Source organism: Aspergillus aculeatinus, assembly GCF_003184765.1.
Source record: "Aspergillus aculeatinus CBS 121060 unplaced genomic scaffold BO66scaffold_51, whole genome shotgun sequence".
Lineage (NCBI taxonomy): Eukaryota > Fungi > Ascomycota > Eurotiomycetes > Eurotiales > Aspergillaceae > Aspergillus > Aspergillus aculeatinus.
Window position 1 is genome coordinate 1 of NW_020291520.1, and position 24725 is coordinate 24725.

At 50.1% G+C, this 24725-nt stretch overlaps 13 protein-coding genes across 13 annotated transcripts; 7 read left to right on the top strand and 6 right to left on the bottom strand.

Moving 5' to 3' along the window:
• Positions 1-1097: 1097 nt before the first annotated feature.
• Positions 1098-2794, top strand: BO66DRAFT_381489 (amidase; the record flags this gene model as incomplete). Its single annotated transcript, XM_025645959.1, has 4 exons — positions 1098-2025; positions 2077-2203; positions 2254-2373; positions 2430-2794. Exons 1-4 carry the CDS (start codon positions 1138-1140, stop codon positions 2792-2794), a joined length of 1500 nt encoding a protein of 499 aa, XP_025500126.1. The 5' UTR covers positions 1098-1137.
• Positions 2795-2930: 136 nt separating this feature from the next.
• BO66DRAFT_442109 (uncharacterized protein) lies at positions 2931-4324 on the bottom strand (the record flags this gene model as incomplete). Its single annotated transcript, XM_025651388.1, has 3 exons — positions 2931-3935; positions 3988-4191; positions 4250-4324. 3 exons carry the CDS (start codon positions 4322-4324, stop codon positions 2931-2933), a joined length of 1284 nt encoding a protein of 427 aa, XP_025500127.1.
• An 857-nt stretch (positions 4325-5181) lies between these two features.
• BO66DRAFT_331789 (oxidase ustYa family protein) lies at positions 5182-5868 on the top strand (the record flags this gene model as incomplete). Its single annotated transcript, XM_025644108.1, has 3 exons — positions 5182-5296; positions 5358-5491; positions 5560-5868. The coding sequence occupies 3 exons, from the start codon at positions 5182-5184 to the stop codon at positions 5866-5868; spliced, it is 558 nt and encodes a 185-aa protein (XP_025500128.1).
• A 546-nt stretch (positions 5869-6414) lies between these two features.
• BO66DRAFT_442111 (oxidase ustYa family protein) lies at positions 6415-7119 on the top strand (the record flags this gene model as incomplete). Its single annotated transcript, XM_025651389.1, has 4 exons — positions 6415-6672; positions 6728-6818; positions 6874-6910; positions 6963-7119. The coding sequence occupies 4 exons, from the start codon at positions 6415-6417 to the stop codon at positions 7117-7119; spliced, it is 543 nt and encodes a 180-aa protein (XP_025500129.1).
• A 138-nt stretch (positions 7120-7257) lies between these two features.
• BO66DRAFT_404742 (oxidase ustYa family protein) lies at positions 7258-7934 on the bottom strand (the record flags this gene model as incomplete). Its single annotated transcript, XM_025648951.1, has 3 exons — positions 7258-7608; positions 7662-7780; positions 7841-7934. The coding sequence occupies 3 exons, from the start codon at positions 7932-7934 to the stop codon at positions 7258-7260; spliced, it is 564 nt and encodes a 187-aa protein (XP_025500130.1).
• Positions 7935-8960: 1026 nt separating this feature from the next.
• On the top strand, positions 8961-10090 carry BO66DRAFT_442113 (oxidase ustYa family protein; the record flags this gene model as incomplete). The annotated part of the gene is made up of 6 exons (XM_025651390.1): positions 8961-9225; positions 9299-9460; positions 9532-9613; positions 9685-9715; positions 9773-9860; positions 9927-10090. The coding sequence occupies 6 exons, from the start codon at positions 8961-8963 to the stop codon at positions 10088-10090; spliced, it is 792 nt and encodes a 263-aa protein (XP_025500131.1).
• A 771-nt stretch (positions 10091-10861) lies between these two features.
• On the top strand, positions 10862-11611 carry BO66DRAFT_442114 (uncharacterized protein; the record flags this gene model as incomplete). Its single annotated transcript, XM_025651391.1, has 1 exon — positions 10862-11611. One exon carries the CDS (start codon positions 10862-10864, stop codon positions 11609-11611), a length of 750 nt encoding a protein of 249 aa, XP_025500132.1.
• Positions 11612-14556: 2945 nt separating this feature from the next.
• On the bottom strand, positions 14557-15468 carry BO66DRAFT_183660 (Zn(II)2Cys6 transcription factor domain-containing protein). The gene is made up of 2 exons (XM_025642391.1): positions 14949-15468; positions 14557-14874 (listed from the first exon to the last, which is right to left on the bottom strand). Exons 1-2 carry the CDS (start codon positions 15361-15363, stop codon positions 14660-14662), a joined length of 630 nt encoding a protein of 209 aa, XP_025500133.1. The 5' UTR covers positions 15364-15468; the 3' UTR covers positions 14557-14659.
• Positions 15469-16327: 859 nt separating this feature from the next.
• On the top strand, positions 16328-17510 carry BO66DRAFT_442115 (CRAL-TRIO domain-containing protein; the record flags this gene model as incomplete). The annotated part of the gene is made up of 4 exons (XM_025651392.1): positions 16328-16410; positions 16486-16627; positions 16690-17067; positions 17142-17510. 4 exons carry the CDS (start codon positions 16328-16330, stop codon positions 17508-17510), a joined length of 972 nt encoding a protein of 323 aa, XP_025500134.1.
• A 340-nt stretch (positions 17511-17850) lies between these two features.
• On the bottom strand, positions 17851-18566 carry BO66DRAFT_183685 (uncharacterized protein). Its single transcript, XM_025642393.1, has one exon. The coding sequence runs from the start codon at positions 18337-18339 to the stop codon at positions 17956-17958; it is 384 nt and encodes a 127-aa protein (XP_025500135.1). The 5' UTR covers positions 18340-18566; the 3' UTR covers positions 17851-17955.
• Positions 18567-19909, bottom strand: BO66DRAFT_183684 (fungal specific transcription factor domain-containing protein). The gene is made up of 3 exons (XM_025642392.1): positions 19869-19909; positions 18927-19776; positions 18567-18859 (listed from the first exon to the last, which is right to left on the bottom strand). Exons 2-3 carry the CDS (start codon positions 19701-19703, stop codon positions 18794-18796), a joined length of 843 nt encoding a protein of 280 aa, XP_025500136.1. The 5' UTR covers positions 19704-19776; positions 19869-19909; the 3' UTR covers positions 18567-18793.
• A 1374-nt stretch (positions 19910-21283) lies between these two features.
• BO66DRAFT_460045 (alkene reductase) lies at positions 21284-22390 on the bottom strand (the record flags this gene model as incomplete). The annotated part of the gene is made up of 1 exon (XM_025652276.1): positions 21284-22390. The coding sequence occupies one exon, from the start codon at positions 22388-22390 to the stop codon at positions 21284-21286; it is 1107 nt and encodes a 368-aa protein (XP_025500137.1).
• Positions 22391-23052: 662 nt separating this feature from the next.
• On the top strand, positions 23053-24188 carry BO66DRAFT_381493 (nmrA-like family protein; the record flags this gene model as incomplete). The annotated part of the gene is made up of 3 exons (XM_025645960.1): positions 23053-23738; positions 23809-23971; positions 24026-24188. The coding sequence occupies exons 1-3, from the start codon at positions 23126-23128 to the stop codon at positions 24186-24188; spliced, it is 939 nt and encodes a 312-aa protein (XP_025500138.1). The 5' UTR covers positions 23053-23125.
• Between the last annotated feature and the right edge of the window lie 537 nt (positions 24189-24725).

The window sequence follows — 24725 nt, forward strand, 5'->3', positions numbered from 1 at the left end:
TAGTTCTTGGTCCAGATGATTTCGCGCGCGGGGTCGACAACAGCCCCGTCTTCTTCACGTTTCTCATACTCTCCGTAGTTCTTGGTCCAGATGATCTCACGCGCCGGGTCGACGACGACAGTGCCCTCTTCGTCGCGCTTGACCGGGGCACCCACAGCACCCAAAGAGGCAATCAAGAGGAGAACAAGAGTTCTAGCAAGCATATTGAAGGTTGATGAGGGGCAATGTGGTTAAAGTTCTTGGAGGATGAAGTCAAGTCTAAGATGAATCCGCTTCACGGCCTTTTCAGGATGGATGACACTTTCCACCAAGGTGTGGCAAACGCAAGGCTTTATATGTCCAGGCTTCAAGGGAATACGAGAATCATAGAGACATCACACCCTGGTAGGTATCAGAGCTCGCAGGCAAATGGGTGACGGGCCCGAGGCTCAGAAATTCAGTCGAAGGAAGCTAGTTGTTCCTACTGCAGGAGTTTGTGCCTTCCATATCGAACCTGGATCCGGTGCAGTCCGGGTATGAGTAAAGTACCTGATTTCGTCCCCTCATACTTTGCTCTCTTCCGTGATGTTTGGCGTGATCATCGACGGCCGCGGACAGTGTCGCGGCACTCACGAGCAATCCAGGCGGCGAATTAGCCCCGACGGCCGCACTATGTCGGTTCTCGTTACAGAGTAGATAGCTCTCCGAAAGTCCCCGGGAGAAGTTCACTTCGTTCTGATGAGGGATTTTCATGACGATTCTCGCAAGCCGAATGCTGTTTCAGGCTCGTCGTGCCGCTGAGAAGCTAGGGTTGCGGTGGAGGTTTGTGACCGTATCAAAAACATGGACTGTACTACCTGTAATACGATACGTTTCAGCCCATGAGTACAATACAGTACACTTCAATCATGAGTTACAGCTTACTCTCCTAACCTTATCTTTCGATGACACCACCTGCAACAATAATAAGCACTAAACTAATCACAACAAGATCCTTCCGATGCGGGGTCAAACACATAAACAAGCATGTCAGATACGAAAACAGCTGCACCAACCTCTACTCACCCTCTCTGTGAAACCAGTGACGTACTTCCAACACCGCACTTCAGTCTTCTGGACTTACCCTCCCGCTAATCACGAATCAATTGCTCGAGCAAGATGACCGAGTGGAACGTACTAACTGCAACTGCAACGCAGCTGAGCCGTTTCCTGCAGGAGGGCCACACGACGAGTCACGACATCGTCCAGGCCTACCTGGCACAGATCGACCAGCACAACCGCGCCGGCCTGCAGCTGCACGCGTTGATTTCCGTCAACCCCGCGACGGCCCTGGCCCAGGCCGCCGCCCGCGACCGCGAGCGAGCCCAGGGTCGCATCCGCGGCCCCCTCCACGGGGTCCCAATCATCGTCAAGGATGCTATCATCACGTCGCGCGCGTTGGGACTCCCCACCACTGCCGGGGCCGTGGCCTTTCAGGATACCTACGGATGCGCCAACGCAGCGATTATCGAGTCTCTGCTCGACCAGGGAATGATCATCCTCGCCAAAGCGAGTATGACGGAGTTCTGCGGCCTCAAGGCGACCTGTATCACCGCGGGCTGGTCGGCCGTGAACGGCCAGACCCAGTCCCCCTATATTGCGGGGGGGTTCCGCCCGGACGATCTCTTTATCGGTCGCTCGGGGCCCGGAGGGTCCTCGTCGGGGTCAGCCGTGGGCATCGCGGCGGGCTTTGCGCCGCTGGCTCTGGGCACAGAGACCTCGGGCTCTGTCTGCATGCCCGCCAATCGCGCGGGGCTGTACTCCATCACCGTCACGCAGGGCTCGGTTCCCCTTGAGGGGGTCTTTTCCCTGAGTAGGGACTTTGACAAGATAGGGGCTATGGCGCGGTGTCCCGGGGACCTCGCGCTGGTGTCACAAGCTCTGAATGGAGTGGAGTACAAGCCGCCGGCGGGATGGACGGACGTGTCGGTCGGCTTCGTTGATCCTCTCGTGTGGGATGCTTTCGCGTTTCAGAAGTCACCAGACCAGGATGTAGAGCGGCAAATTGTAGGTTATGTCCCTGTTTGACTTGATATGCTGTCTGCTGAAGCTCCACAGTTGAGTAGCTATGAGTGGGCGAGATCGCAGATTGCGCAGCGAGGAGGCCGCGTTGTCTACCCGGTGGAGTTGCCCACGATGGAGAGTCTGCACTACGAGGGCCAGAGTGTGAACTACTCCGTCGCATGTACGAACACCTGCTGTGGAATCTCTGAGTACAGAACTAATGCGGGACAGTCTATGAGTTTCCGAAGCTGTTCGAGACATTCTGCTCCATGCTAGAGGAGCCAAAAGTGCAATCGGTTCCGGAACTGATTGAATGGAACAAGGATCATGCCTCAATTGCGATGCCGCCACGTAAGAAAACTAACAGACCTGGTACCTTGACTGATACTGGAGCTAATGTATCATAGCACATACTGATCAAACTGACTTGCTGGAGACGCTAAAATCGTCCATGGATGATGAGAAAGCAGCCGCAGCAAAGACTTACGCTCAACGACTCGCGGGACCAGAGGGTATCGACGCAACGGTTGAAAAGCACGGAGTCGATATCATCATCGGACCGGGAGACTGCGCTATCTGCGCGGTTGCTGCTCTTGCGGGATATCCTACCGGTATGGTTCCTCTCGGGCGCTTGGAAGGGCCAGGTGGGCTGGGTCAGCCTCAAGGATTGATGTTGATAAGCCGCGCTGGGGGGGAACAAAAGCTTCTACAGTTTATGCATCAGTGGAAAGAGATAGCAGGAGACTGGGAGGTTCCCCCTTTACTGGCTTGAGGGTTCAATGTTGTGGCTTCCCAGCTGTCGCGCCGCTGTCCACCATGATGTCAATTGATCAGCTAGACTACACAGTCAACATCTCAATCAAGGCCCGGCTGTACTTCATGCTCTTGATATTCCAAATCCAGAGCAGCTAAGCGCCGAAAGCAGGAACAACTACCAAGCCCAAGCAAGAGATGGTTTGCCACTCGTCGACCAGAAACCATCGCGCCCACCAAAGTCGGGTTAGTAAGTCGTGTCCGTACTCGTCGGCTCTGCTCCACGAACGTAGAAGCACGGCATCGAGTACCAGGAAGCAAAATGTGAAAATCGCCATCGCCAACGATGTGCAGTGCGCTGCACGAGATCCGGTACCCTTCCCCTCTCTGAATGGCTGCCGGCGCAGACTCATCGTCCTCCGGAAGCACTCGATATGGGAGATCACAATGACGACCCCGCTTCCGAGAGTCCACAAAAGTTGCAGCGCGTCACGAGACTCGTCCCGATCGCGTAGCATCTCTCTCTCGCGGCCTATGGTAAAGGCGAATGCAGCTGCGCCGAGGACGTAAGCCACCCACGGAGACGACCTGTCTTGACTGGGTCGGGGTCTCAAGGCCTGAAGAGCAAAGAACACAACGGCTGCATTCCGGCACGCTCGTAGTATGATATTCAGGGTCCGAATCGTTTCACAGGCATACGGGTAACCGTGGCGGTTGATGTAAGTGAGGTTCGCCCAGGCGATCGCGGCGTCGAGGCAAACCAAGCAGATTACCAAGACGAACAGTCTAGATCTGTGCACTTCCATCGACGGTCGACCCTTGACATGGTTGATTGCGACCGCAAGGCTTAGGCACAAGCTGGTCAGAAAGCAGAAGGCCATGAAATGCCATTTTCCCACTTGTATAGCGGGAAGATGGCCATACGCGGAATGCAAGCGCATGACAGCGCTAAAAGTGGACGCCGTGAAGCCAATTGCTTCGACGCAGTATGAGCCAGACCCCGCGAGAGGAAAATAGATGGTGCTAGGGTACTGTGAGATGTGTACAGCCTGCGTCAAGATCGGGTGCTTTGCGTCTTCTAACCGGCCGATGAAGGCGCCGTAGCTTTCGGGGCGGCATGCGCCAGCTTCGATTGCTATGCCGTCACAGACATAGTGCATCTATCAGCAGTTAGTTACTGCTCAATACTGATTCATGGCTCGCGCCACTCACCTTTCCGTTGATGACTCTCCCGCCCAACTGTCCGTCAATCTTGCGGAAAATAGCAACGCTGACGATGGGATCTCTCTCCGCTGTCACCAGGTTGGCAAAGTTGAGAGTTATGGCAGACTGCGAATACGCCCCGGATGCCAAAGTGCCTGGCGAAAAGCTGGCGGGTCCGAAGGCCTCCACACACTGTCTCCAGTGCGATTGATTCTAGTATAGTTAGCAACCATGCCGTCGAGAGCCCCGGAAGTGCTAGTCATGAAAGTACCAGTTGATACCGCTGTGCCATAACATCATTAGCAATGTTGAGAGTCAAGGAGAGCCAGAATGTGAGGTGATGCATGGCTGTCTTCTGCTTAGCACGCTGCAATGCTTTGGGGTATCCCACGTTGGCTCAATCTCATATACCTTTTGCAAGTTTTCCTTGCCATTGCAACGTCCGAATCCGTGTCTACATGCAAGCCTCGGTTGGTGTTCAGCAGTAGTGAGCAAGCTATTACCTGCATCTGTGACAGTCACGTAGTCGGTCTGGATCAGCCATGCGGTCTGCAGTATTACAACGAGACGAGACGTGACTGATACACACAGGTATTGTGTTTCTTCGTTCTGACGTGATCTGCTAGCTTTGTAAAGAAACACCTTATCAGCAGACCCTGATTGGAGCTCTCCTTAGTGGTTTCAGGGTCCGGGCCATGCATCGGATTCCGTCGGCGCAGAATTTTGATCGACGCAGCCTAACTCCGAGCCGTCCGAGGAGCCTATGCCTCATTTGTGAGTGGATATACCTCACGATACTTCAGTTAGCCCTAAGTTAATGTCAAGATGAACACAGGGTCTTTCGTTCTCCCCGCTTGCTTCTCATGCTCAACGGCCACCTCATCCTCCATTCCCCTTTCTCCTCGAGATCATGTCGAAACAATCCCAACGCTATTCTCAAGTCCCCTCCGAGGACTCGGTCCTGGGCGATGAGACCTCTATTCCCACATCCGGCTGCCGGGCGAAAATTCGCTATCGCGGCTGGATCTGTCTGGTTTTGCCCGTCGTTGTTTTTTTGACGTCTCTTGTGAATCTGTTTGTAGCGGCCAAGTACCGTGTCAGCGATCGGACATGCGCGCAGCACATGAATGCTGTTTGTAAGAATATGTTCCTTTGCTTAAACGGATGCGAGTGACTAACGCTGAACACGGACCAGCACCTGCCATGGAGGCCGTCGAGTATGAATGGAAGACGTTTGAGAATGACTTCTTCCACCAGTCCGTCTATCGCGGTCCTCCTTCCGTCGAGCTGGAGAAGGCGTGGGATGAGCTCTGGGATTGTAGGTCTCCACAATTTCTCTATGTCCAGGTATTTTGACACATGTCCTCACGAATCTCCAGACGGCGCCTTCAGCGTTCCGCACGAGATGCTACCCAAACTCAACAAGTCCACCACGGGCTGGCGCGAGATATCGCACGCGCGGGGCGGCGGTGTGGCTGGCCTGCTGGAGGGGTTCCATCAAATTCACTGCTTGGTATGTGGTCACTCCAGCGATCTGGTCATGAACAGCGGCTAACGAGTTGGTGTTCCTACACTACGTAGAATCTGATCCGTCAATACACATACCGCGACCAGTGGGATTATAGCGCTCTTCCCTCCTTTGACGGGACCCCTCAGCTGGTGCGGCACCATGTGGATCACTGCATCGAGACCCTGCGCATCAATCTCATGTGCACGGCGGACGTGACCCCATACCTGATCCAGCTCAATCCCAATCGAAAGCTTGGGGAAGATCCGAACTTCAATACGCTGCACAAGTGCCGGAAGTGGGATAGGTTGGTGGACTGGGCCAAGCAGCATGAGGTTTTCAGAACGGTGGATCCCGCGTCTACGCATGACGGTCATTCCTGATATTTTCTCAGCATAGGTACTACAGTAGATAGTTCGAGCTGTGGTTTGACAGTGATTTCAGTATGAATATTTAGATTCGGTAAATTGAGCATCATGGACATCAGGTGACTGGAAGAGCCATCGCTTAGCCGACGAGATAGCCAATTGAAAAGTTTGGAACAACAGCATAAGGAGCAAGTTGTATTATGAGAGGTAAAGGTGATACCGACATTGACATAGGAGTTTTGAGTGGGCTGTAGTCACAGTCATGCCCAGTCTTACTGCAGTTGGCCATAAATAGTGGCGGTATCCTGTGCAAAGTGAAATATATCTGTCAATCTGCGGGTTCCAATCACTGACCCTAACCCGCAAAGCCTTTCATCCCGCCTCGCCATGCACCTCAAAACTCCTTCATGGCTCAACCCACCTCACGTGTCGCCAGTACAATGGGCATTCCATTTGGCATTTTTTCTATTCTCCATTCTGTGCGGCACTTGGATGGCGTCGAATCGACTTCCCTGTCAGCTCCCCACGGCCCGAGTCAGTAGTCGACGAGCGACGCTCGAGATGCCCGTGTACGGAGAGGACGAGTATGAGTTCGCTCGTTTCGTGGGTCATCCCGACGCCCCCAGCCCCTTCAGAGGACCACCTTCTCCCGCCGTCGACGAAATGTGGAACAGTCTGTGGGCCGACAACATGCTGGTCTCCGAGCGGGAGTATGCGCTCTCCCAGTCCCAGGACCGCCGGGCGGGGGTGTACGGTGCCTCGTCAACGAGCCAGGGCTTTTTCGCGACTTTCGAGTCGACCCATCAGTTACATTGCTTGGTCGGTTACCGCGCTCAAATGGCCCAGATGCTGGCATCGCCCTAATTCCAGCTAGTATAATCTCTTTCGCGCGTCGCATGTGGACTATTATGAACCAGAAAGAAAGTTCCTGCTCCACAACCCGGAGAAGTATCACGCCCGTCTGGGTGAGTGTTTTCCCGGCAATTTGTACCGGTTGCGTTGGGCTGACGACGGACTGAGACCACTGTACGGAGATCCTGAGGCAGAAGCTTATGTGGTATGTGTTGTCCTTCACCGGTCGTGATCCGCTCTATCTAATCCAGCGACAGTGATGCCGATGCGAGTATCGTGACGTACGCATGGGGGAATGATACCGAGAGCTACGAGGCGGACTTTAGTGTGTTGCATCAGTGTAGAAATTATGAGACGCTGCTGGATTGGAGTCGGAAACATTCTGCTACGGGAGCCGTGTTTACGAGGGACTAGAAGTTCTTGGGAATGGGGATATTGATTGCGTGGAGAAAAAACCATGTGACTAGTGAAAAGATCGTGGCGAAGGGTGTACCCTAGCATTCAGTCCGACATCCAACACCAGCACTACTTTTTGCAACCTTCCCCTGTCAGTTATTCCTCATCAATGTAGACAATATGGCCCGGACGAGGCAACGTCTCCGGGTCAAAGTCCTTCCCGTCGACGGGCCCGAGATGGGGATGCACCACACGCCCGGCAGCGCCGATGGAGTGCTCCTTCGTCCAGGCGAAAATGTCGTCCCAGTTCCGGCAGGTGCGGGTGGTTTGAAAGACCGGCCACGGGAAGGGATAGCCCTCGACCCAGCGAACGGGCATCAGACTCAGATCCGCGTGGCATTGGATACTGTGTCGCAGAATATCGAGGCAGTGGCCCAGATGGTACTCGGGCGTCGGATCCTCCTGGAGTTTGATCTCCCGGCCCAGAATCTTGCGGCGAAACCAATTCTAGATTGATATGGTTAGCGGTTGCTTGACGTGGCCGACGCAGACATTCTCACCAAGCAGTGCAGCTCATGATACACTTCCAGCCCAGCAAGATACCCTGATCCGTCCTCCAAGCGCACGGACGTTTGGTTGATGCGATCAAGGTCTGCCTTGTCGACCTTGATCCATCCGTCTGGAGAACTGGTGTTAACGGGGTTTGTTCAGAGCGGCTCTCGCCCAAGAATAAACGTACATGGCCCATCTTGACTGATCTCACGCCACAGTCGATCGGCCTCCGGGGTATCCTGGGAGTACGGAGAAGTCTGTCCGATCCCAACATCGGTCATTTCGACTTCATGATTCAGGACCCGTTGCAATTGCGCTATATGATGCTCAATTAGTCTCGCACCCCGACCCGTCACGCCCGGGAGACGTACGGATGACGAAGTCAATCTCCGGTGTTTTGCCATTTCTGTGCTTGTAGATCAATGCAAAGAAGCCGAGATTCATCGCGAGAAACACTATGTTGAGAAGTGTAAAGGCTGCTCCCCGCAGCCTTTTGCGTTGGGGGGAACGCCCCTCGGATGTGTCCAGGACGTCTGCAGCATCCTCGGTGGATGGCGCCCGGTGATAATCAGTCTTGGTGAAAGGGCGGGCAATGGACATCTTTTTGAGTGACATGTTTAATTATGCGGTGGTTGGCTTTCCTTGGGCATGGACTTTGCCAGAGAAGAAAGCTCGAATAGATACAATGCACACAGGTACAGGCTGTCACTGTGCGTGGTGAGTATTTTCCCTCCCTGCTCGCCGGGGGCAACAAGGGGAGGCTATCGACTACCCTCACTTCCTGCACGCAAATCGACCCCGCACGTTGTGCTTGCTAAAGATAACAAGCTTCGTCAAAAGCCTTGTTTTACTGTGTCTGACACCATGCATGTCCGAGCCTGCATAATACCCTGCATTAAGCATCCGGTATTTCTCTGTCAGAAGAATTGTTGCCGGGGGTGGTATTATTACCGTCTTACCACATCGTGGTAATACTTTAAACACGGGACAACAACCTGCAAAACAGATACTAACTCCGCTGCAATGCAACCCTGCTTCGTTGTCATGGCATGGCATTACCCGAAGGAGTAACTGCCCAAGGGCTCGATTTACGTCTTGAAGTTTTGCTGTGCGAGAACGACACATCGGCTCGGTCCCGAGTCCAAGTGAAGCGGAAACGAGAAGACCCCCTCCCCACAGCCTGTGAGACTGGGTGTCTCTCACAACTTTCATTCATGCCTTTCTGCATTGCACGCTCGTGCAGAACTGAACATCTCCCACTGCCCAGAAGCTTACAACGGTTGAATTGTGCAGGATCATCTACCAAGATGATGGGACTCCAACATTTACTGGGTTGGCGACGTACGCAGCCCAGCCGAATGATCATTCCTACGAGCGATGAGGACGGCGAGGAGGAACTCTTCCTTCCTTCTGAGCCCCACGAGAAGAGACGTTTCGAAGAGACAAGACCTGAAGCGCTGCCATGGATGATTTCGACTTTCACACTGGGCGCATGCCTCCTCGTCCTCCTTCTGCTCGCATATCCGGCAACCGGTGGTCAGAGCTACGAGGTTGGATACGCGACCGAGATGCGTGAGTTCCTGCCCATCAAGTGCACTTTAAACACAACATATCTGGTTGGGTTGGTCGCTGACTCAATCCGTAGAGGCTGCCATACCGCAGATCGAGCTGGAACGAGTCCGATTCTGGGGCGGGATCAAAGCCGATGAGAACGGTACGTTCTACATGCATTTCAACCCCGCCGATAAGGTGCGATACGTTGGGAAGCCCACACGCGAGTTGGATGCGGCCTGGGATCGTTTGGCTGGTGAGTCGGGCCTTTGACACGAAAATATAGGTGATGAAGTTGAAAATACTGACTTCTCCGCCACTGTGCAGGACAATTCATTCCTCTCACGCAAGAGGAATCAGAGAGTGTGGAGGGAGATATATCGGAGCACGGTGGCATCTACTTGGCTGCGTGAGCAGAGTTCTAAATTTTCCCGGGTAGCAGAGCACCTTATTTGCTGACGATTGATTGCCCTGAAAAAGCACGGCCGTTCAGCATAGTCTTCACTGCTTGGTAGGCCATGCAAACTCCCTTGTTCCCCACCAGCTGCCAATGACTGACACCCTCCAGAACTACCTACGGCAAGCTATCTACGATGATTACTATCCATCCATTCATGAGATTCGTCCGCATATCCCCGAATACTGGTTGCACGTGGGTAAGTTACCCGCGTCGAGCTTTGAGTGCAGGGAAAAAGTTGAAGCTAAGCAGTCGGTCGAACTAGACCATTGCATCGAGACTTTGCGACAAGAGATTCAGTGCGCAGGGGATCTAACCCCGGTGCCTAAGGTGTGGAATGAACATGCGGGGCAACTGTTAGCTGATATTGAGGCCACGCATACCTGTCGCAAGTTTGAGCGGATTCTCGAATGGACGGAGAGTCGTTAGATCGCAACAGAATAATAATGCGAAAGCAATTGGAAGAAAATTTTCACTGTTAAATCATGCACAAACAATCACTTGCGGGCAAGATAGAGCAAACCTCTCTTCGAACAGAAAGTGTACCGCCAAACGAAGCTTTCTATGAGCCCTCGCAATTAGCCCTCGCAGCAGTTATGTCAGCTCGTATTAGGTGACCATAGACTGAGACATACCATCAACTCGGCCGAGTCCATAAGCCGATGTTTGTCAGAGAGCCTATATTAATGTCACTCTGACTTCGATCGAAGTGATCGCCTCACAACTGTGGGGCGTCAATGTGGTATCTTCCGTACCTGATAAGACGCGTAAGAGTGACGGTTACATTACCAGCTGTATGTGACATGCAGTAAGTCAGTACAGGTACATTTCATACAGTACGCCGCGTTCTCAGATTACCACATGGGTAGTGTACCAGGCTCTCATGCATGGATGGATGCAAGGTCGGACCGACTTCAGGCTTGCACAAGGTAAACCTGAAATCAGGATTGCGATTAATAGCACAGATAGAGATATGATCGGTGATTGATTTTGCAGAACTGCCGTGCCCAAGGTAAATCATACTCGGCAGCCTGCGGGGGAAAAGTTCTTGGCCCTCCAACACGCGAGAACGTTGGACGTCCCCTGAAGCACGGTGTGATTCTGTCTTGTATGCTGCATCTGTCGTCCAGGCCTACTCCCATACTCTCTGCTTGAACTCTGTCTACAAGCATATATCGTCAGTACAGTCAGATCGCAGTCATGGTACGCCCACAGAACGAAGAGGCAAACGAGCGCATGTCGGATGCTGCGACTGAAAGCCTACTCAATGGCCACTCAAGAACGAGTCGTTACTACAAGTTAGAAAGAAAGTTCTGCCGGGGATTTTCTCGTGGACAGCAACTGTCTAGGGCCCTGCACCTAATCCTCCTATCAACTTTGATCGCCTTTCTCATCGCCTACATTGTCATTCTCCAACAAGACCACCTTGTCCACCAGCTCCGGGCCCCGGGCCCAGTCCTCTCCCCTCCACAGCTTTCCTCGTCGATCTTACCCCATGCTGGGCACTTACCAAGGCCATCCGCACACTGGACCGACTGCGGCAGTTCCCCCGAGGAAGCCATCTCCAAGGGCTGTCGCTACGACGTGATCCTGGTCGCCTGGGTACCAGCGGACTGCTTCGACGAGGAGCTGATGGAGAGCTACCTCGCCGAGGTCGAGTATCCCTTTTGGCTCGACCGCGCGCTGCAGCAATCAACAACTCTGATGGAGGTCCGCCGCGGCATTCACCCGGTCGTTTTCTCGAACCAGGAGTTCCACATGGCGCACTGCGCGTATTTCCTCGAGATGTCCATTCGCGGGTTCCGGCAGCGGCGCGTCTGGGATAACACCACGCTGGATATGGAGCACATGCGGCATTGCGCGCGCACCGTCCGGGACCATTGGCTGCCGGAGATGGGGTATTCGCCGCTGCATATGGTGTGGCATTCGTGCGGAAGACCGGAGGAGTGAGGGGGGTCGTGGTTGAAGGTCAGGCTGCGCTATATTGATATAGAGGATTGAGATTCAATGCCATTATGATATGGTTTAAAGGATCAAATGAGGAACCCTATATACTGCTTGATAGTTGAGCGTAGATCGAAGTTGATGTCTCGATAAACACCCATTCTCTGAGCTTCAGCTTGATCTTATAAGCGCATAGCCGAAGTATATGAACATTTTGAGGTCCAGGCACAGTACGATTATTTTCACATCCTTCGCCATTTTCCCTGCTTTTGCTTGTCCGGAAACGACCATCATCGGAGCTTTGGGCGAGATATACGAACTCTTTTCACCAATACGGGCCAGTATTTCGTCGAGGAGAATTGCGGTTCTGAGAGGTAAAAACCGCACGTAGTAGATACACGCCTCAACAACCTGCTCGCCTACATTCTCGCATTGTATTGATAGAGGGCTCGGAATAGTTGACATTGCATCCATAGAGACTCGAAGCTGCAGAGAAGTTTGCCGGTGTGGAAACTCTGCCTGTGTGCCATCTTGCATCCAGTCTTCTGAAGCACTATCCGCAAAGGCCTTATATTGCTTCTTCGCGTCCATCCAAACCCTAACTTCAGTACAAGTTTCAGATGACGTATAATACTTGTCTCGTATCTTGTTAAACTCTGCAATGCATTAGTCATGTTGCAGTGTATCGATTAAGATCGAGTAGATAAAGACATACTAATGAATTGAGACCGTGTTCAGTGGCTGCAAAGAGAAACGCGAGCCTTCTTCTAGGAAAACGATCCCACTTGAAGCCACGGCAGTGCCTTTCTAAGTCAGTTGGAGAATGTACAGGGAACAGCACGGACATACCCTTCGGAATAGATATAACCTACGGATCTGCGGCTCCAGACTCTAACAATATAGTTTATAATCGTTTCGAAGCACCTCCTGCATCGACGATGAGTTTGGCCTGAAAGCTGGGCCATTTCCGTTTGGCGCCTCGACTAAGTTTGGGCAGGTGGCGCAGGGCTACAGGATCCGGAAGACACGATTTAACATGCGGTACACGGGGGACATAGACGCAGTTCAAAAGGAGAGAAGCGTCGCGGAAGCAAAGTCAAAACACCCACTTTACGCTGTGGTCTCAGTGTTCGAGCATCATCGGCATGGCTATGGATCTAAGAGTCGGACAAGTACCTGGTATTACTGCGACCGGGGTGGGTGTCGGTGTGCCCGCCTTTCCCACCGAGTGCGTGACTCATTCACTGAAAGCTTTGCAGCATGGATCAGGTTAAGAGATGGCTAGAGGAGCGATTTGTAGACAGTCAGATTTTGATTTTAGTCAATATAATCGTCCAAGAAGAAACTGTAGCTTCTCCTTTGCTTCTCTTAAAAGCACTAAGTTGAATAGACAAACATGGAATTGATGCTTCGTTGAGTATCGCATCGTCTGAGTTCGGTATTTCATCACTTTGATCTATGTGCGGCGCATTTTGCGAGCTTAAGGAGCCCGTTGAAGCATTCTCTGGCAGGCATTGGCCAGTCACGGTCCAACAAATATGGATTATCCGTCGCAGGGTTTGTTGACATCGATCTACAACAAGACTATCTTGCTCAAGAACGTCCAGCGAGTCAAGTGCAGCTTGAAGCAAACAAAGTAGATCATTGGTTGTATACTGTTGGAGGTGGGTCGGCTCTTTCAAGAGAAGAGCGATCGCAGCAAATATGGTCAGAGACGCAGTGAGTACTGGAAATGTGGTTAGAGGATTGCGGCTGTATTATGCGAACTTAACTCACTGTAGTACGCAGAGAACCACCATATAGGGAGGAGATCACGATATTGTACTGCCTGGGAGATCAATTTTATTGATGATGCGGCAGACTCGATACACAAGTTTGCAGAGCTATGCAAAGTGTGCAATTGAGGGCAGTCATGGCGTCAAGGCCCAGTGGTGAGAAGTCGGTAAATGGAAGCTCTATGCAGGAAAGATCGGAGATGGAGATATCTAAGACTTAAGATAACAGTGGTACGTCTTCCACGAATACCACTTCCCGTGAACTTAATGTTTTCTGTCTCTGGGAGGTCCAACAAGCGGCAATAGTCGGGCAGTTGGTTCTTCCATTCACTTAATTGTCCTTCTATCCGAACCACATGTTGTTGTAGATCGAGCAGAGTGCGTGGCAGCGTATCTTCGATATTACATCCGTAAATCGTCTCGATTACATCGCCAAGAATCCGATTGAGTTTACTGGGTCAATTTGTTAGAGATGCCCTTGGGATTCTCCCGTATAGAGTCGGGAACTAGAACACTTGCCAGGTTTGTAAGAATAAATCCGAGCCAGCTGAAGCAGCGGGGGTCCTGTCAGATAGTCCATATGAAGTTTCGCTCAAGCCGGACGTTATATTTGACGGCAATGCATTTCCCATATAGCTATTTGGAACAAGGGGTGGGCGTCCAAATGTCATGCTGCACATCCTAAAAGACGGGTAGTTGGTTACAGGCCAGAACAACATGTTTACAAGATACCAACTTGTCCATCATAAAAACCATCCACCACGTTCGAGTTCTAATCCCCATTTCCGACGTACTTGGCCCGTCCAAAGGTGCTGGTCGGTATAAGCCTGTCTTGAAAGCTCTCTGCACAATCGCTCCTATGAGTTCCCACGTTTCAGACGATCGCTGTGTTCCTTGCGAGTATTGTAGAAAGAGGAGCAAGGCTTGGACTATAACACTTTCATTAGCAGACTGCTATTTTTATGATCATCATTCTCAGTGCAAGCACATACTCGTCTCAACATCGCACTTCTGGGAGGTAATCTCAGGCAATGTCTTCCTGGCAACCTCAAAGTATACCCGCGCGTTGTGCATGCCATCTTGTCTATTATGGTCTGCTGTGCCATGAACACTCGCAAACGCCAAGCAGGTGCTGATCAAGCAACGTTGCACCGACCGCAAATACTCCAATCAAGCATGCTGATCAGTGCCGAGATAGGCCAAAATTGTTGGTTTGTGTAAATACGGAAACATGTCACCGGTATGTTGAAAGTATCGCTGAAGAAGTGCCACTATTTGGTCATTTGAAGGTAATTTCGATGAGCTGGTGGTCATATGAGACGTGAAAGCTGATCGCTTGTTTCTTGTACTGCTCGGGGCCATGCTCGGGGGGGGGCCATGCGGACCGTAACGCTGGTGCAAGATTTCCAAACGTTGGTCGTAAAGAATTGATCCATTGTAGGTCTTTGAGAGCCGTGACTATATGGTGAAGAAAAGTAGCATTCGATGTTGGGCCTGATGACGCACGGTTTCTGGTCAGTAAAGATTGCACATTACAACGGGTGGTTCCTACATGGCCGGCTTCCTACCAAAATGGCCAGCGTCCTCGTCGTCTGCAAAAGGCATACAGCCCATCCCGTCGACATGGTCACTCGCCTGTGTATCGAGCGCAGGGAGAGAGTCCGGGGGTGAGTGGGGGAGGCATGGCGGACTTCTCAGATCATTCCTTGAGAGTAGCCTTTCCAATAAGTGTTCCATGTTGTCGAGGCGTCCCGCGAGCCACAAAGTAGGACTATCCGAGGGGGGTTGCACGGATGGTATGAAGGGCCTGGATGCTTTCTTTGGTTGGCTATCACGACAAGGAAATCCCATCTCACTGCACTTGCTGCAGACAGGCTGGCTCCCATCACAACGGGATTTGCGTGACCGACATTCTTCACAGGCATGAGCAGTTCGTTTCCGCTTGAAGGTTGTTGATTTACCGGATTGGAGCATGTGGCTCATTACAGATATTTCCAGGCTGTGTGTGATGGACTTTGCCCTCCAGAACACGACTTTAGACGTGAAATAAGTTCCTTCTGTGCCCTCGTGCTGACATTTCGAAAGGTCGGGGGCGTTTATTCCGTTTGTTCCATTCGATGTTACCCCGCAGGTTGAAAGTCTGGAGTACTTGGACATGTGACTAAGGTACTGCTTACATCTAAGGTACTAGTGCCTTGATGGTCGTCATCATTAGTCATTCGCAGTGCAACTTCCTATTCGTCTGATGACTCAAGATCGAGATATGGTCCAATCATCATGCTGGTTGAGAGTGCTCCGTCCCGGACCCACCTCCGAGTGCCGTTCAGCATTCCAGGGATTTCGAAGTATGAAACAGCTTCTGGACTCAGAAGATTGCCAATTACAAATCTAGGACCAGAAAGGCCGCGGTGGCGACGCATAAGTATCCCGTTAGATTTTCATCATGTGCTCCATTATCTTTGACTCCATCTGCGATTTAAGCTCGCGGATTACAGTAACCCGTAGGTCAATCTATCGAGGTTCCAAAAACCGCCACGGCCATTTCTGGTTCGATGAGAAATACACCAATTCATTTACCTGGTAATGTGCCACTCAGGCTGCAGTTGTTGCTGATTTGTCTTCTCGAGGCAAGAATCTTCCCGAATGGCGACCATGATCCAGCTCAGACCTGGTCCGGAACAACGCCCGGGCAAGTATAAAATGGTCCCAACGGAATCGTCTTCCAAATCGTTGTCAAAGAAGAATTCAAAAAGGATTCCTTGGTCATTGTTACTGTTTCATTGCTGTGCCGTTCACTTTGACCACCACCGAAATCACTCAAAAAGACAAAACAGATAGGCCTGGGAAGACCAGATCTACCTCTTTTCCCGGCTACCCATTGATTGCTATATCCAAGGAGATGTCGATCAGCCAGGCTTCTGTCCGGGGCTCGGAGCTCAGCAATTCAATGTCTCAGTTTAAGGACTTGTGTCGGAAGAATGGGCTCAATACCTTCACCAGAGAGGAGAATAGTGACGACACAACGATTCTGTAAGTTTTCTTAACCCAATTTCGGTATCCCTTTTGTTACTTGGTCCCACTAATTATAGCTAATGATCCCTCTAGGCGTTTTCTGCGCGCTCAGCGCTATAACGTTAATGCATCATTCGATCAATTCCAGCACTTTCAAACATGGCGTAGAGAAAACAACATTCGGAACTTCTATAAGGACCTAGATGTTGATGTTTATGATGAAACCCGGAAGATGGTAGGTGGTCCAACACATATTATTCAAATTGAAATTCGCCAATGGCTTGCTGATGATCAAAGTATCCTCAATGGATTGGGCGGCGAGACCATGAAGGGAGGCCCATTTACGTTTTCCAGGTTAGGAAACTTACCAAGAAAAACCTAGAGGGCTACTTGAAGTTTCTGTCGAAAGCATCAGATTCAACTTCTCATGACGATTCTGAGGTACCCATCCATGTACTACACCTTCACGCGTTGTATGAGAATCTCTTGCAATTCGTTTTCCCGCTCGTTTCAGAGCTGCCTCAGCCGGATTTCAAACACCCTATCTCATCGTCCACACATATTGTCGACATCAGCAACGTGAGCGTATTTCAGTTTTGGAGTATCCGTAAGTATCTCCAGGAGGCTAGCCGAATTGCTACAGCTCATTACCCTGAGACTCTCGGAAAGGTTTTTGTGAGTAGACCATTCCCATAATGATCCGCCTGAAACCCTCCGCATTTGGAAGCCTCAACTGACTTGATATTAAGGTCGTAGGGGCGCCTGCCTTCTTCAAGTCGGTGTGGGAAGCGATAAGCCAGTGGTTTGACCCCGAAACAAGATCCAAGATCTTCGTTCTCTCCCCGGTCGAGTCTAAATCGTTCCTCCTCTCCCATATCGCAGCTTCGGATTTACCGAAAGAATACGGCGGGGAGCTTGAATGGAAGTGGCAAGACCAGCCCAATCTCGACCAATCTACGCGCCGTCTGGTAGACGAAGTTTACCAGAAAACCGGCAGAGGAGAGGTTTTCTCCAAAGGCCCATTAATCTTCCAAGATGGCTGTATTCAACTTGTCGGTTCATTCCACGGTTTGCCGCGGCGCAATGCATTCTGTCGCCCCGTAACACCACCGAATTGAAGGAGAACATGTGCCCTCCCGCCTGCTTTTGTTCTAAGTCCCTTTCCATCGTACTTCCTTCGGTCGCCTTTCTGAAAAATGCTTGTAAATAATAATAGATCACATACATATATTGACCAGCCGTCAATTTACTTCTTGTACTTTTAGTAGTGGGCGGTAGAAGCGGGCTGTTGAGGAATCTATTTCAACACACAACCATGTATCCCCGCCTATTAATAAGCCCTATATCAACCATAGTGGCTCCTAAGGCGGGATTAGGGTTCCTTATCTTCCACTGGAGTGAATGTGAGTCTGGTTTTCTTGACTCTGCGAGAGGATAGAGTGATAGAGTGATCTTCGTGCCGGATTACCAACTATAAATCTTAACACGCTGATAACCTTTGGCCACATTTGAGACACCACATTCTCGTTACCAAAGGAAAAGCTCCCATGTCCATATTCAGTACTATGAATGAACCCATTCAGAGAAATCAAGATCTTGCGACGAGCTGAGATCTTGATTCTTCAGCAGGTCCAATTCCTGATTACCAAAAATATTATTCACCGAGGATCCAACATCATGAGGTGTTATTGCCTTTTTACCCTCTGATGACTCAAGATCCTCTTTACGCTGTGGGACTGCCCGGGATGACACTGAATGAAGTTGTCTTAAAGCAATCACAAAGCTCTGGGAAAGAGAATCAAGCTCTTTTGGAAGGCTTTTCAGTGCATTGTTCGCCTTATTAATGTCTTCCATGCAAGATATTGAGCTCGGTGCGGCTGGATCCGCCTTGATATGGATAAGAGGTACCATAAGTGCATGGAAGAGTGCATACCTAGAACTAAGCATTAGATGTCTATATAGCGGTCAAACAGGTGGATGGGGTCTTACGAAGTGAAATGAAGGGTTAACTTAGAAGCTCTACCGGTAACGAAGAGATCTGAGATCATTTCGACTGTGGTGCGAGCAATCATAAGACCCTGGGCTCGACACTGAGCTTCGGCGGGATGGTCAGAAGTTGGAGTCTGTCCGTCAATCGCGTTCCGCTTTAGCCACCGTAAGAGCAATGGCCTATGGATGAGGAGGCGGAGACTCTGATCACAGAGAACCTGTCGTCGACGTGCAATAAAATACCAATCCGGAGTGGACGAGGGATTGGTGACTTGCAAGCAAAAAGAGGATGTTTTGTGCCATTCGTTTATCATTTGGTCCACTTCTTGAACTTGCTGTGCTGTCAAATTGGAACAGGACAGGAGATGACGATAGATCCTATTGGCCATTCGGTGGTAACTGGATTGCTGCCTCAATCCCGTGTATATAGTTGACTCATCACATTGTGGCGGAAACGATTACTCGAAGATGTGAGGGTCTCCAGGCTATGATTTAGCGGCTTCATGGGAGTTGGAGACGAAGGATGTAATGAAGAGAAGGCTTACACTTTCATGTATGTTCGAGACCGGCTTCACAGTTATAAGCGCATCCTCTGGCAGTAGAAGTGGCCGTCCGTAGATCTTTGCGGAACAACTCTCTGCGCAGTACACGCTCCACCACACCCGCCGGCGAATTTCTTTATCCAACTCATTGATTATGGGATCCTGGGGCTCCACTTGCAACCTGAGGGCAATCGAAATCTGGACTGCGGAACCGATATAACGCCCACTTTTTTCAGGACTGCCTTGCTTTTGCGCAAAGTCGCTTAGTAGAACTAACCCCTGTACTAAAGTGATATTTCCCTGACTTCCCATCGAAACATTTTCAAAATGCTCTTCAGCCTTCGCGAAATACACATTGTCCGAATCTTGGGAAGCATCGCGATCAAGCCATGCCCCAAAAGCAAGAACCATGTTGAACAGTACAGGCCAATAAGGCGGGGGTATCTGACCCCTCTGCACAGACCGAAAAGTGTCCTCGTGAAGCATAGGGTAGAGAGTATGGTAAGATGCGAAATAATTTTCGATGAATTTCAATTCATCATCAGGGGTTGCCGCTGGACTATGTAGTTGTGCTATTGACTGACTCTGGTCGTCTACGTCCATTAGCGAAGTGCTTTCAAGTTCTGAGGCAATGGATTGTTTCGTATTCAGAAACTCGTCAGAAATTAGAGATTCGAGTTGCAGATTGTCATCAGCATATCCGTCATCGTCATTTCTGTTTGAAAGTACCGGGTTCCCAGGGATGTCCCCAAGGAGCAAATCATGGGTAATGTTTTGCATTTCTCCATGTGGAAACAATCTCCCGAGCGCAGATTCCAGGAGGTGTAGTCGATTTTCAACAGCCGTGAGATGTCTTTGAGGTATGATTTAGTCCATTTGAGCATTCTGTAAGCATAGCCACATGTATGAAGTATCTTACTGGCGCGTGAGAGGAGTTCGGCAGACTTTTGATGTATACACGCATTCCCGATTGTTACGGACGCACGGAGCGCAGGGTTGCGTTTTCGAGCACTAGGCAAATTAGAATGACATGTCGCTATTGACAAAGATAAGCGTCAATGTACCTTAGCTTTGCGCGTCCTACATTCTAGGCACTTTTTCTTCTATGGTTAATTCTGTTTCATGGTTTTGTTTCAGGAAGGGGTCGCGTACTGCTGAGATGTGAGAATTACGTCCAAAAGTCCGTGGCTCGTGGCCTGAAATGCTCATTGTGGGTATTTCTGCTGTCATTCCGTACAAGGCCGAGTCTTGTAGTAGTAACAATGATAACGGGGTTGCTCTTCGACTATATATTGGGGCAGAGGCGAGACTCTTGCTTGACTAGCGGGGGTGCGGTTTGTTGTCCGTCCCAGAACCCCTCTCTCTGATGAAGTCAGGTGTGGAGGCAACTTCTTGTTACTAATGGTCCGTTCCAGCCCCGGATTAACTCTCGGTCACGTGGATTGTTTCGAACCTCATCCCCGAGCATTTACTGGGGACGAGGATTATGGCAATGGTACTGGTAACTATATTCGGGATTTCCCCTCTTGGTAATTTTCTGTCAGTTTTCCGTGCAATGTAGTGGATTTTTTCCAAGCATAGCTTTATGATATAGTAGCGCATGCGTGCTGACGCCTGAATTCGGTGGCATAAATCACGTGGCCTGTTTCTTTGTTTCCTGTATGAGCATTAGTTCTGTACGACCTCGAAGCCCTTGTTCGACCTATAGACCTTCTTCTCGCCCTCGGAAATTTCTCTTTTACGTAGCATTCTAAAACATTAATTATTTAAATCATCTGCCCTTATTCTAAATGCGAACAAATAAATGTATATATGTTTTCAGCTGCTGGTACCATCATCAGAATTCTCATCTTTTATTTTGTGTTTCTCTGTGAATAGGCAGACTTCCCCATTCAATAAGTCACCTAAATGAGCATCAGGGGCCATGCCGGGTTGTGAGATCATGCATTCTCCCAAGGCTCCCCCTACTAAGTGTCGGGGTGGAGGGAACAAATCGGATGCTCAAGACGAGGAGAGCTACGATTCATGCCACTGATTTCCTGTGTCCCTGGCCTTCAGTAAATGGTGGTAGATAGCAATAGTGAGTGCTATCTAGCGGTAACATGGTCACTACATACTAGGCCATGAAGGCACCAAATCCATTCTCGAGTACTCAACAGTCTCATGATAGCTACATTATTCATCAAGACCTTTTACGAATTTATTCTTGATTCAAGCTATGTCACTACCCAAAGACTCGCCAAAAAGATGAAAGCAAACGCAAAGCATTTCGATAAAACTTCACAGAAAGTGAACACCATATCACTCACCGCTATGCAACAACTCAAACTTCTAACTAAGACAAATAATGTTTTGGCTCTCTAGGCTTGACCTGCGCCCGTTCTCGACGAGAACTTTTCACTGAAGGGATAGTCAATGTAGCCCTGAGATCCTTGCCCATACATGGATGCCGGGTCGAAATGCGCGAAGGGGAGTCCGTGCTTGACCCTGAAAGGCAGGTCGGGGTTTGCAATGTATGGGCGACCAAAAGCAACAACCACGTCATGCTTTGCATAAGTAGTGTCGACTGCGGTCTTAGCAGTATCTCCATTATAGTTACCGGCAACTAAAACAGGGCTGCTATTGCCATATGCCTCCAACAGCCAATTCAGATCCCCGTCGTTTTTGTCCTTAGCATCAGACTCACAAACGTGAAGATAAGACAGGTTGAACTGAGCCAGTTTCCGAACGAGATCCGAAAATTGTGGGGTGGGATCTTCCATGCGCATTCCTTGATATCTGCTCCATGGACTTAGGCGGATTGCAGTACGCTGATTGCCAATCTCGGCAGCAACCGCGCGGGTGACCTCAACAGCGAACCTCGATCGATTGGCAACGTTTCCGCCCCATTTGTCCGTTCGGGTATTCGAAACGTCCTGAAGGAATTGATCGACAAGATATCCATTGGCTCCATGGATTTCTACCCCGTCAAATCCAGCACTGATCGCATTTTTTGCTGCATTTCGGAAGTCTGCGATAGAATCGTGGATCTCGCTCTCGGTCATGGAGCGAGGCTGATGGATCTCATCACTGAACGTACTTTTCATCGGACTGTCGCTAGCCGAAAGAAGTGGATGCCCTCCTTGGTTCAAGAAGGCAGGATTTGCGGCACGGCCCAAAGCCCAGAGTTGGAGATAAATGTAAGACCCCTTGCTGTGTACCGAATCTGTAACTTCTTTCCAGGCAGCTACTTGGTTGTCACTGTAGATTCCAGGAACGTTGGGATATCCTCCATGTCGAGGACTGATTACAGTGGCCTCAGTGACAATAAGGGACCCTGGAACACTTGCACGTTGCCCATAGTACGCTTTCACAGAGGGCAGAGGAAGATGTGACTGATCAGCGCGAAGGCGGGTCATGGGGGCCATGGCAATTCGCTGATTGAGGGTTTTACTCCCAATCTGAAGGGGTTTAAATAGCTTCGACATTTTGGTGACGATAGGGGGTATAGAAACGAAGCGGTTCTAGTTGAAATGAGATGAATGGTTCAACTATTTATACTTGACGAGGTATCCTTTCCGACCATCTTATTGCTTTCTGCATCGCCCGCAAGACGAGAATTTCTCCATGGATTCATAATACAAGGCTTTCCAGCGCGATATGATTTGTCAACCTTGCCCCCGTGTGTGATAGTATGAAGCCGAGCCAAAACGGGACACACTACTCCGTACCACGTGCCTGATTGCCGAGGAAGATGGGCCCTACTTAGCATAGCCTCTGCTTAATAATAGCTTACAACACATCACCCGCCCGACTACGGTCTATTCCGAATAGTTATGATGCAGTTTAATAACTCAGGGTTGTTAAATTCCTAGTATGTCAGAAGATCGGGGCTTCGTGCTCACGACAGGCCGAAGACCCGCAAACGTCCCCACATTCCAGCGGGTCCGGGGCAGTCTGTACCGGTGCTCTGATTGGCTGAAGCTCCCAGGGTGTGGGGGGCTGATTACCAAGGGCCCCACATGCTCACAACCTCCAGAAGCATACGTTGTGATATCATCACTCATCCAGGTCAACTTATTTATTCCACCCGCCGGGATGCATTCCGAGTCACCCGCTCACCTTCTTGTATCACCTCTGAATCACCCACGATATAGAGAAAGAAAGCAGTGTTACTTCGTTTCGGCTCCAAACTTTATTTCCCCCCGATCGCTCAAGTTAGTATGGCTATCACGATTGGCGTCGCGGGCATTACGGGCAAGTTCGCCCGTCTGATTGTTAAAAGCCTTTTCAATTCCCCAGATGTTCAGATTCGAGGCCTTTGCCGCAACGCTTCCAAGCTACCTGAGAGTTTCCGAGATTTTCCCCGGGTTACCATCATCCAAGGGGATTCAACTGATTTAGACACTCTGCGCCGCTTTACACGCGGTTGTGATGTGGTCATCTGCTGCTATCTGGGTGATAATGATTTCATGACCAATGGCCAAAAGCTTCTTGTCGATGCCTGCGACCTGGAGAACGTCAGTCGCTACATTGCAAGTGATTACTGTCTGGACTTCACGAAGCTAGAGCTCGGCCAGCATCCGGCGAAAGACCCCATGAAGCTCGTGAAGGCACACTTGGAAACAAAGAATAATGTTCAGGGCGTGCATGTTCTTATTGGCGCGTTCATGGAGACTTTCTGGAGTGGTTATTTCGGCGTCTGGGATCCAGAGACATGCAAACTCAATTACTATGGTGATGGGGATGAGTTGTGGGAGGCAACTACATATGAAACTGCGGCTCAGTATGTAGCAGCGGTAGCAAAGGACCAAAACGCTGTCGGCATGCAGCACTGTGAGAAAAACAACCCCGTGTACCTGATTCATAGACATGAAAAAGAAGACTAACCAGATCTCTACTATAGTCCTCGGCGATCGCCGAACCATCCGTGACATTGCCCAAGACTTTGCCGATGTCTACGGGAAGAAACCTCAGCTCGAGCGCCTTGGTTCTCTGGATGATCTCTACAGCAAAATGCAGACGGTTTACCAGAAGAATCCATCGAATATCTACGCCTATATTGCTATGTAAGTGTTTCCTTCAGGAGATTTCATCTCCTCATTTTTTGACTCCTGCCCCAGGTTCTACCAGTATTACTGCACCAACGGTCAGACCTATCTGAAAAAGGAATTGGATAACTCTAGATATCCAGAAATTAGTCCGGTTACCTTCAAAGGGTTCCTTAACGCACATAAGATGAGAGATCTTGCCGATGCTTATCAAAATGCAGGATCTGATGTCTAGACACCAAACAGAATCATTCATGAGAAAAGAATCTCTGGTTCTCTCAACAAAGGATAGTGGGATAAAAGGCACAATTTTATGTCACTACCAAAATGCTTTCATAGTCCTGGTACAATATTACGAGAAGTCACCTGTTACATTGCAAGACACTTGGCACGCCTAGACTCCAGAGATCAAAAGACGACCAAGCTTCAGTTTCTTCCTAATAGTCCGTTGTTCATTTCATAATAATCATATAAAGGTAGATGGAAGGCCACTAAATCTGTGGAGACTCGACAAAATGGATGTCTAAGGATGCTATCCAGAATCCTACTTCCGCACAAATTCTCCATCTGTGTCTGTCCCATGGTAAAGGCTATATACAAGCTCTATCTTGGCACTTCGCCCTACGGTTCCACAGAGCCAATCTGCAAAGGCTCACTATTCATGGGAATCCAAAAGTATTCTTGGTACTAAAATTGCCACACACTGTCAGATAAGCTACGAACCATCCTGGATTCGACCCCTGCATTCCATGGGGTCACCCTCTTCCTGCAT